This window comes from Pipistrellus kuhlii, unplaced genomic scaffold (assembly GCF_014108245.1).
Source record: "Pipistrellus kuhlii isolate mPipKuh1 unplaced genomic scaffold, mPipKuh1.p scaffold_m20_p_18, whole genome shotgun sequence".
Taxonomy (NCBI): Eukaryota; Metazoa; Chordata; class Mammalia; order Chiroptera; family Vespertilionidae; genus Pipistrellus; species Pipistrellus kuhlii.
The window spans coordinates 21396448-21408508 of NW_023425493.1; the positions used below are offsets into that span (position 1 = coordinate 21396448).

Genomic DNA, 12061 nt, shown 5'->3' on the forward strand with positions numbered 1-12061 from the left:
TTCACAGCAACACTATTCATAATAGCCCTAATCTGGAAATGACCCAAATGCCCTTCAACATGAAGAATGAGAAAACAGTGGTATATTCACAATGAAACCAACAAACCATGGCCACATGCAACTACCTAGATGAAACTCACAAACAATGATAAATGAGAAAGCTAGATAAGAAAGAGTTCATATTGTGTGATTCCATTAATATACAGTTCAAAAACAATCAAAATTAATCTATGGCATTAAAAGTCAGGATAGCAATGACTCTTCAGAGGGGTAATAACTGAAGAGGCAGTAAAGGGGAGAAGCGCCTCTGAAAAGTTTTTTAAAAATTAACACTTTTCCATCTGAGAATTTCCTAGCTTTCCATTTGTAACTAAACATAATTCATAACTATCAAGATTTAAATTATTTCCTTAACAAATAGAGGATATGACAAAAAACATAAATGGGTAATTCTACTAGTATAGTAGTATGGTACCATAGTCTTAAATAGAATAAAATATTTAGACTATTTTATTACATGTTGAAAAAATAGCTTTAGTATAAATATTTTATTAACTACAAGAAGGAAATGGGCAAAGAGAAAACACAGACAGGCAGGAAATAAAAGTTTATCTAAAAATTTCCTTTGCAAAATAATACTCTGACAAAGATGAGTTAGTGGAAAGAACAAATATCCTGAAGCGTACTCCAATATTGTTCCCAACAAGGTTTGTTTTACAAAGCTGCTTTGCTCTGTTAAGGTTTGTTATTTATTTCCCTGGTTAACATAATGTTGTGATTACAACCTACTCCGTGTTTTGGAGAGCTAAGCTCTGCAACTTCCTAAAGCAGCTATAACGCATCAGTTTAAGAGAAGGGAAAGTGACATCTACCTACGATGCTCTTATTAATTTTCATGAGCATTAAGATCTTTCAAACATGGTGATTATGAATCACAGTTGACAAGTGATAAGAAGCCTTATAAATTTTCTTTTCTTTGCTGTCAATGTTGCTAACTTTTCCTAGCAACTGACATTGGAAATTCAAGTGTTTTCAAGATGAAATTTCCTAAAAAACTATATATCTGGGTTCCAGAAGACCCGTGGACAGTCTCCAATATAAGGTAGAGATGACTTTAGACAGTCACCATTCCAATGATCACATTGTTCTGACTTTGAATAAGACTTTAGCTCTTAATTCTGCATTCTTCCTTTAAGGTTAAATTTAGATAGGCATTTTAGAATCTAATTTGTAAGTAAAACAAGTAGAATTAATGTGTTATCAACCAGGTTCTCTAGCTGCTGTGCATTCAGAATGTGGGAACTTGTTTTGTGACCCCCAGCAAGATGCTTGACCCTTCTTTATCAAAATATGTTGCAAATCTTTAAAAATCCTACCTGCCTACAAAATGCTCTGCACCGTCAAGCATTGTAAACTGCCAACTAGAACCTTTGAACCCAGCTACACTTACACAAAATGGCCCCTGTCATGGTAGACTGAGATATAATAATCATGCTTTATACAGCTAACTCATTTTATCTTTTCAATTCTTGCTTTTATAATTATATTTCTAGTGTCTAGGGTAATTAAAATAGACTTTTCTTTTAAGAAAGAGGGAACCTTATGTAAGAAAAGTAATACAGTAATACAAAACTGCCTAGATTTTATTAGGTTATTCTTTTGACTACTCCAACTTTTAAAGTTAAGACAGCTATATTTTTATACACATTTGTATTCCCAATTACAAGATTCTTCTCTCCAGCAACTTTCTATCACTGCTAAGACTCAAACATTTTGATGGTTAGTATATGAGGTATGTATATGTAATATTGCTTATTTCTTGAAGAGAACAAAGGAAATAAATGTAGTCATCTAAGAAATTAAAAGCAATAAAAGAAATAAATACTAGAGATACCTAAGAAATTATGCAAACTACTTTTTTTAAATATTTACTGTCTAAAAATATACCTATATGATGCAGAAACTTTGTCACTTCTTTATTATCTGGATGGAGTTTCAAACAACATATACAAAGAAAAATCTTATGAATTGAGTATTTAATTATTATAAAACTTTAACTCTTGGCATATAATTGCATTATTACTAAAAACACCTGATTCTAAATTATTTATTTAACTTTAAAGGTCCTTTAAATTAGTAGCCCATTATTATACATATAGATTTATTATGAACTTAACTATGCAAATTTAGTTACCTCATTTTACTTTGTAGAAATTATATAAGCTTTAATTTTCTCATTTCTCACAAATAACAAAATTTCAATTAAAATAGTCTTTACTAAAAATTCAAATAGAACTTTTTGGTCAGTACTTATAGCTTATGTCACAGGAAAGAAGAAAATGAAGACAACTTAAACCACTGTGAGCAGAAACAATGCTCTTTCTCTTTGGGCTTAGGTCTGAGAGAGGGGATCACTCTACCTCACAGAGCAGTAAGTCAATGATGTGGAAGACCATGCAGAGCGGGAACTTGGCGGTGAAAAGAGTGAGAAACCACTGTGAAGCATACATATGGGCCTCCAGGTTAAGGTCACAAAAATGGCTGTGCAGGTCCGGTAGCTGCTCCTAAAAGTCAGAGGGGAAGATTTAGTGGGCGGAACATGGAAGAAGCTTTATTTCCTGCCACAACTGCCTTTTATGACAAGCTTCTTATGAACACTTTTCATTTTCCTGAAGTAATCCATTAATTGCATAACTTCACTGAAGTGAGGACAGGAGGTGAGGATTAGGGACAGCCTTGTTAAGAACAAGTAACAAAGACCATCTCCTGCTCACTCGACTGGTCTTGTTTCTGGGGAAATGTTCACCTGCCTCCTGAAGAACATCGTGACTGCAGGGTCAAGTGACAGAACCCCCTTTCAAGGGACACATTTATGTCTCCTTTACGTCTTTTACCTTCCCCACCCCCATATCCCTCTTGTTCAACTCCTGACTAGCTAGAAAAGAGATGTACTTGTTGTCAACATTATCTGGCTTTTATGCTATCACTTCAGTATATTTTTTCAAACTTAGAAAAGGCCAAAACATAAGCAATATTTTAAAAAACTATCTTTGGGATCTTAAAATAATGGCAAAGTACAGAAACTGCAAGTGTATTATGTATGAAATTGAATGTCTCCTTAAAATGTCTTTACGGTAGTATTATCTTTTTGCCCAAGTTATACCAGAAAATGCATTTCAAAAGCGTGAAAGGCCAAGTACACAGCATTAGTACAGAATTCCCATAACTGAAAGACAAAGGCAAACATAAAAGCCCACTTTCATTTTGTTTTCATAAGCAGACCACAAAACAAAAAGCCCACTTCTTGTACAAGATGCTCTTTGAAAAACACCCAAATGTGCCTATCTAGTACTTTAACTGAGGTGCTCAATGGTCATCCGATTAACAGACAGAAGGTGCTAACAGAAAAATGTGCTTGGGTTTGTTTTGTTTCTTTTGTTAATCCTCACCCCAGGATATTTTCCATGTTTTAGGGAGAGAATGAAAGAGAGCAGATAATCATAGATGTGAGAAAGATACACCAATTGGTTGTCTTTGGCACATGCCCCAACCATGGCCAGGGATCAAACCTACACTCCAAGTATGTCCCCTTGATCAAAAATTGAACCTGTGACCTTTCAGTGCACAGGCCGGAGCTCTAACCATTGAGAACACTGGCCTGGGTGTGCTTGGGTTTCTTCACAGTACCACGAATTTGCCATTCAATTATCAGGTACAATTATTTGACCCTCAAAGTGCTTAAGGATAGTGACCTTTAAAAAAAATATAAGCTTTTATAATAAGTTGAAAATCAAATAATCCCAAACAAAACTTTTCTTGGAAGAATTAAATCTCTAAAAAAAGAGCCTATAGCTTTAATGCCCTTAGTTACCAGATCCTCTTCCTTCTTTCCTCCTCACAAAGCCCATTTGTCATTGGGCTTACAGTTTATTTGACATCCTTCCACCCTTTTGTTTCTTCTTCCCATTTGAGGACTCCCACCCTCCTACATTCCCTTCTCCCAGGAAAGCCATCCTTTAGCTCACTGAAAACTCTCCGTCTCCACTCCCTGTTCCCACAGTCTCTTACTGGCTTCACTTCCCTTTCCAAACACCTGTGGATCTCCAGACAGGTCATGCCAAGATCTTCTACTGCCACATCCCACTAACCTTACTCCCCAAACATTTCACTTTTCCCCAATATGGAATAAATCCTTTCATGAATTTTTTTTCTCACATTTCTCTTGCGTTTTCAATACCTCATAAAGAAAATACAAAGATCCATTATAAAGGTATGATTTCTAATCTCAGTGGAATTCCAAAGCTACTCATTTTTTTTTGTCAGCACTAATCAATAATTTTGCCCTTACAATCTTTTTTATTATGTAATATTTGATATAAATATGTTCTTCATGTGTTTAAATTTATACATACATATTATAAAATAGGAACAACTCTAAGATCAGGAAATTATGCAGGAATTTAAAAAAAATTTTATTGAATTTATTGGGGTGACATGGGTTAATAAAATTATATAGGTTTCAGATGTACAATTACATAATACATCATCTGTATATTGTATTGTGTGTTCACTATCCAATGTCAAGCCTCCTTCTGTCACCATTCAACTCTCTTTTACCTCTTCTACTTCCCCTACCTTCCCATTCCCTCTTATAATCATCATACTGTTGTCTGTGTCTAGGAGGTTTTTTTCCCTTAACCCCTTCATCTTATGTGGGAAGATTTTTAAAATATGTCTCCACATTAAAATATTTTACATGTTTTTTACCTCCTATCAATATCTTTCTATCTTTTCAAAGTATTCTCTATATGTAGACCTAAACATGGTATGGGTACCCATGATAATTAATACAGAGAAAACTCTTAAATATTTCAATTTTTACTCTGTAAATATCTTTATTTATTTACAAATAATATTCAACAATCTCTTCATTGACTTAACTCATTATATTCTCATCCAAAGTGTATTAAAATTGACTATTTAAAAAGGACGATATTTTTCCAAGCGGTCAAATGGTTAAACAAATATTTTATAATATTAACACCAATGTAGATATTGGTCAGAAACCAAATCCATATGCATTTTCTGTAGAATTCCATTAAATTTTCATAAATCATGATTGTTCATTAATCTTATTAGACTTTTTCTGTAACACAACCAATCCCTGAGAGATAAAAGTCCCAAACTTTTATTTACCTGCAATAGTCTCTCCAACTGATAAAATTTGCAATGAAGATCTTCAAAATTGTTTTTGTAGAGATCTCGTAAACCATAGTCATACATGATTTTCACCAAAACACAGAATGCTTGTTCTTCTGGCATCTACAGAAAAACATATATACAGAGCATGACTGAGTGGCATTTGGCCAGAATGTCAGACATTTTCTTCATGTTGTTAATCTTCTACATTAATAGCTGAATGCCTGTAATGAATGAAGTGCTTCAGAGCCAGCCTTCTGCATTGTTACAATAAAATCTTTTTTCACAGCTAGTAACTTCTTCACTTGAGATGATCTTCCCTCTTTTGTTAATTTAATCATCCTTCATTTATTCATTCACTACATCACCTTAAAAATAGGTAACACAGCCACGTGATTCAAAACTAAAAACAGTGTAAAAGTACAAAAGGCAGAAGTCTCACTCCTCTCTATGCCCAGGACACTAACCCCTGTGTCTGATCCCATCACTTTTGCAAAATTCATAACTACTCTTAATAATGTCTTGTGTATCCTGCAAATGTTTCTCTATGCAAGTAAAATAATTGTATTTCTTATTTTATTTTTTGCCTTTTCTACATAAAAAATAGCTGGCTTTTTAACTCAGTAATATTTCCAAAGAGGGATTGCTTGATCAAAGGATAAACACATTTTTAGTTTGGATAAATAGTGCAATACTGTCCTCCCAGAATCTTCTTAGTGTTGCTATTTTTCTTTCTATAAAAAAACAATTTCCAGGAAGAATCTTGTGTGCTTCTACCATTAAGGTTCAAATGACCAATAAAATCTAATATACCCTCCCAGAAGTATTTTTTGTGAATAAAGAATAAAGTCTGAAATCAAAGAAACAATCTCTAAATTGTGGTGGGATTGAAAAGTACAGATTGGTAGTTACAAAATACACATGGGGATGTAAAGTACAGCACAGGGAATATAGACAATAATATTGAAATAACTATGCATGGTGCCAGTGGTCATTGGAAATAACAGGAGGAATACTCTGTAAAGTATATAATAGTCTAACCACTATGCTAATACAGTATAATATTTATAATAAACTGTAATTGAAAAATATAAAAAAATTTCAATTAAATAAAAAGAAAGAAAAAGTGCAGATGCCCCATGGGGCACTTATAAGAACCTAATAGGGCTGTGACTTCCAAATTTTAGGCTGTAGAAATGAAAAAACTACAATGTGATTAACAAAAAGAAAGATTTCACTATGTTCTAACTTCCCCCGTTGTGTTTACCTAAGTGACTTCCTGAGACTCTTTCTTCTTGACCATATAAGCCCACTCATGCCTCACAACTGGGGCTCCTTGTAATCCGGTCCCCAAAGAAGCTCTCATGCAAAAAGTAGACACGAGAAGAGATCTGCAATTTTTTTCAGCCCTTATTTGCTTCAGCTGCTTTTGGAGGAAAAGCCTGGCCAGTGCCTTGTTCTCAAGAACGTTATAACCTGTGAAAGACTGATGTCCCCCTGGCTGGTGTTATACAATTGCAGCACAAGGAATATAGAGATTTTCATTATCTGTTGCCTGTTTGCTGAAAAAGTTGACTAGATTTGGTAACCGAAAAACAGTGCTCTCATACAAAACACACACACACAAACAAAACAGTGCTCTTATACAAAACACACACACATAAACAGTGCTCTCTCTATTTCAAATTACTACTAATTTAATTTAATTAAGGCATTTTGAACAAAGGAAGAAATCTTAGTGTAGACTATTTCTAAAGAATGCAACTTCATTATTTTTAAAGAGTTTAAATCAAATTAGTGGATCTCAATGGCTTGCTTTAATGAATAGGTAATAATTTGTTATTAGTAAATTAGGTAATAAGTGTTTCTGAAACTTTTGAGATGTGAAAATGGTCCATATTTTAATTTTAAGTATTCTTCCCAAAATCTTGTCAATGATATCTATACTAATAAAAGGGTAATATACTGAAGACCTTCCAGACATCTTCCGGACAAAGCAATGGTGGTGAGGCCAAGGCAGAGGTGATTAGGGAGGATCAGGCCAGGAAGGGCGGGCAGTTGGGAGTGATCAGGCCAGAGAGGGTGGGGGCAGTTGGGAGTGAGCAGGTTGGCAGTTGGGGACAAGCAGGCCAGCAGTGGGGGAAGTTGGGGGCAAGCAGGCAGGCAGGCAGGTGAGTGATTAGGAGCCCGCAGTCCCGGATTGTGTAAGGGATGTCCGACATCCTCCAAGGGATCCCAGGTTGGAGAGGGTGCAGGCTGGGCTGAGGGAAATCCATGCATGAATTTCATGCACTGGGCCACTGGTTGCATCATAATATAGAAGTGGGCTTATTTGAGAAAAGGAAAACCAAAGCTTAGACTCTGTTTAAATACAGCATTAAAAATTCTGAATTAGGAAAGTAAAAAATAAATATTAGGGTTCTTTTGCCACAGTTTATAAAAACTTAAAAATAAACAAATTGAGGTCTCAATAAGCTGAAAGAATTCAGAGAGACGTATATGCAATATTGTAGTCTCTGTTCTTCACTAACTTTTGCTTTCTCTGACTTCCAAAGCTCTTGTGACATGTAGTGAAGTTATTTTTATGCTCTTACTAACCTAGGAGTGTGCTTTAACTTTGCATCCCCTAAAGATCTTAGCATACAGACTTAAATATCAAGTATTAAATATTTGTTTAGGATAACTTTAGCAAAACTGAATACATCTGCCTTCATCAATGAAGGCACATAGACAAGTAGGGCAATCTGTGACAACTGCAAAGGTAAGAGCCAGCAAAAATGTAGAGGGAAAGGATGGGTGTGAAAGGGGAAGCAAAAGGCAGCCAAAGGTAACTATATCAGTTCTTGATCTCTTTTAATATTATAAATGCTAAATATAAAAATCTTCCCTATTATCTGTAATTTGTATTGGCTATTAAGCTTGCCACTCAATTAGCATTCTCAATCAAGATCTGAGAATCAACACCTAGCTGTACTGTCAACCTCACCTTACTACAAGAGTGGGTTCCCTACTATGTAATATTGTGTCACTGCCAGCTTTTTTTTAAAGCATTAAAATAACTAATTTATAAAAACAATGTTTCATTGAATTAGACATGACAATTTTATCATTGGTATGTAATTGGTCTGAAGTACAAAAATAAGTCTTTGAACAATACCTTTTTAAATTAAATATGAGATGTTATAACATGATGGGTCTCTTAATACTGCATATCCTTCTTGGCTATGTGCAGGAGCTTTGTCATGGAATCAGTGTTGTTTTATTGAGGAAAGGAGGAGATAAGCATTTAAATCTTTTAATTTAAGATAACACAATGTCATCCATGGCTCTATGAAATACAAAGTTAAATACCTGCCTCACATGTACAATATGAGAATCAAGTATGATGAAATCACTGTTTGGTAACAAATATTGACAATGATCTGTACTAACAAAGATAATCACTGAACGGAGACAATCTCCAAGCTTCGTTGCTTTTCTCTGCTGTGAACCACAAAACAAAGCAGCCTTATGTACTTCAAAAGTTTTAAGACTCAGCTGAAGTCTTACATCAAGACTTCAGCTGAGTCTTAAAGACTGAAGTTACAAATCAAGACATTTTTTGAAGTAAAATTATCTGTTGATAATATAAAATAATACTCTTATTTAGGATAAAACTAAATTTCTGTTCCGCATGGTTGTTTCATATCTTTTTGTAAGCAATCTACCTTTGTCCTTGAAGGCACTGAACATTCTACCAATTTTCTGGGTTTCTTCAACAAAGGTAGATGCTAGTGATTGTTTTGAAACTCATGAGTTTTTATTTTCTGTTCTCCCATTGATCAGCAAATAGAATGAAAACTTCCAGCTGGTTGTTTTCCCTGTAAAGTAAATATATGCTAAAATACATATAAATTAAATGTGTATTTATAAGCTATAAAACATAGTATACAACATAGTCTATTAATGTGTGGTAAATTTAAGCTAATGGGACCAGGGTCCAAAGAAAACTGACTGGGCAAATAATGATTAATTTTAGAAAGAATAGTAGTAGCTACTGTTATTAGAGGCATTCACTCATGATCCCATTTGATCCTTACCACATTCTGTAACGTAGGCATTATTTTTACATTTTAAATACTAGATGAGTCAAGTTCAATGAAGTTAAGTGATTTGCCAATAACTGCACATCTATTAAGTAAAGCCTGGATTTAATCCCACAGCTGCACTCTTTTCGTGTCAGATACAAAATAGGATCCTTCATGCTCATGATATAAGGTATCCGATATTCATAAGAATACTAGAAATATAATAATATTGTTTCCATTTTATATATGAAAAAACAACAACACTGAACCTCAGAGAGTTTAGGAAACTTGCCCAAGACCATATAAGTTGAAAGGTATGAAACCATAGTTCAAATTTATAGTTGTGGTTTTTACTATCCTTTGAATGAGTTCAGCTTTGAAAGGGCAGAGAAATTTAAGTTATCTATAATGGAAGGATCAACAGAAGATTTAAAACAAAAACAAAACAAAACAAAAAAAAATGTCTTGAATATATTTACAGGACACAGGAAGAGAATATTGAGAAATGGCCCCAAAGGCACTGATGCAAGAATGAACTTAGAACAGGAAAATCTCTAGGATTATAAGAAAGAAGTTATTTGGGAGCATAAAAGGGCTTATTAAAAATGTACTAAAACTCCTATAGTAAGGACATCACTATAAAATGATGTGCTGTGTCTGTCTAGCATCCTATGTCCCTATCATCTGGTATCAAAACCCCTTTCCTCTAGAGAACCCCTCAACTGCTCAGGAGGAGCTGATCAGCTCACTGTCAGCAACTGAGGGAGACTAAAGGCCTGGACAGGGCTAATCAGAACATCCTACCTTCCTGGCCTTAGCAACTGATTCAGGAACAGTAGGTTCCCAAGGCCAATCAGAATCCTCCAGGAATTCTTTCCTCCTTCCCTCCCTCCCTCCCTCCCTGCCTTCCCCCTTTTGCCCCCCCTCCCTCCCTCCCTCCCTCCCTCCCTTCCTTCCCCCCTTTTCCCCCCCTCCCTCCTCCTGCTCCTCCTCCTCCTCTTCCTCTTCTTAAGCAGGAGCTATAGCAAAAAACTGGTCCCTTTTAAATGAAGTTATAAAACTGAAAGGATATGAGCCAGGCCAGTCTGCAGACATGTTACACATTTGTGGCCAATTCATATAATTAAAGCAAGAAAATTTAAACAAAACAGAGATTCAGAGCCACAGATTCCTGATTGGGCAATTCTGGAATCCAGCCATCTCAAAATCACCCCTACCCTGGACTTCCAGTTAGGTGAGCCAGTAAAGTTCCTTCTTAAATTAAGCAGCTTTGAGCTAAGGCTATGTCAAGTAACAGAGTCCTCAATAGCATAAACACACAAATACTCTAACTTATAGAAACACTTGGACGCCTCTACCTTGTTACCTTCGATTCCGTGGAATCTTTATTTTCAAAAAACCAAGTAGCTCTGCTTCCCATTTTAATCTTAAGTCTATTGGTTAAATCTTATCCTAAACCTGTCTTTTTGAGGGGTGCATTAAAGGTTTCATAATTTTTATAACTTACTTTATTTGTAAATAAAACACATATATGTTAGTAAAAATATATTGGGTTAAAATTATCTAAAATATGTTATATGATTTTTAGAATTATTGAAGTATATGAAAGGAAATTATCATATTTTTATTAAGTAAAGACTAACACCATAATAATCATATTGCTAATAATTATTGCATATTTAACTTCAAAGGCAAGTGAACATATAATGGTTATAAGTAATCCATGCTATAACATTGTTATTCAACTCTAAATGATCAGTTTCCTGTAATCTCATCAATAGATACAACAGCATCTACTGTGATAAATACTTCTTTCATTGTTTAAACTATAACAAGTAACAAAGCTATTATCAAAGCCTTTGGAAATTTTCAAGCAGGAAGGTAATTATTTCCTAAAATTACTAGAAATGGAAAAACACAAAAATTCTAAACTTTTGTTTTTGAACACACTTTCACTTTTGGTCTTTCTCTCCTCTTAGGCAGTGCATGTGAAATATAAATGACCATGGGGGAGGAAGAGACAGCATCCCCAAAGAAGCAGGTTCTGACAATGATTAATGCGGAGCTGCCAGAGAATGTCTGGCAGCAAAAAGAAGCAATAGCTTATGTAACTGATAAAAAATTAGTAGGACCCTAATAACATAGCTCCCTGGAACCTGAGATAGTGCATTTGATGAATTGTTTAAACTAGACTGTATTTTTCAACCTATTTAAACCATGGAGGCAAAAATATGGGAGAAAAAAATGAGTTAACTTTTCTTATTCAATTTGGTTAAATTGTTGAGTTGGTCAATTAATGGAATATACCGATTAACAGAAGTATTACACATGTTGTTCAATTAAAAATTACAGTATATTTTTCATTACCACTGTGCTGAATATCAGTTCATCTTTCCTCAAATATGCTGAAGGCATTTCTGTATTTCAAGTTATTTATAAGTCATGGCAAAAACTGCATAATTCTACTAATGGACAAACTGTAAGAGCCTGAACTGAATTTCTATCCATCTTATGACATACTTTAAAAGCAATTTTGTTGAATAAGTTTACAATGGCTGACTGACCATATGACCCTTATAATAGGAGAAGACATAACATAGAAAACAATTCGGGGTATTTGAATTTTCTGACTATTTGATTCACTCTTCTCTTTCTCTCCCCACCCCCCCCCCCCAGAGGGAGAGGTGTTTCCAAATAAATATAAACAATTTTACAAGTATCTAAAACTGTTAAATCTCAGAACAGGTTTCTCAGCAAGATATTCTTCTTATTGAACTTCAATCAATATATTACAA

General features: G+C 34.6%; 1 protein-coding gene across 8 annotated transcripts in view; it reads right to left on the reverse strand.

Moving 5' to 3' along the window:
* RABGAP1L (RAB GTPase activating protein 1 like) overlaps nt 1-12061 on the reverse strand; it is a 372936-nt gene that overhangs the window by 140215 nt on the left and 220660 nt on the right. For all 8 annotated transcript variants that reach the window (XM_045583198.1, XM_036442308.2, XM_045583196.1 and 5 more), the window contains 2 exons: nt 5197-5322; nt 2421-2564 (listed from right to left, as the gene is read on the reverse strand). In XM_045583198.1, the coding sequence (XP_045439154.1) occupies nt 2421-2564; nt 5197-5322 (270 nt within the window). The remainder of the gene's footprint in view (nt 1-2420; nt 2565-5196; nt 5323-12061) is intronic.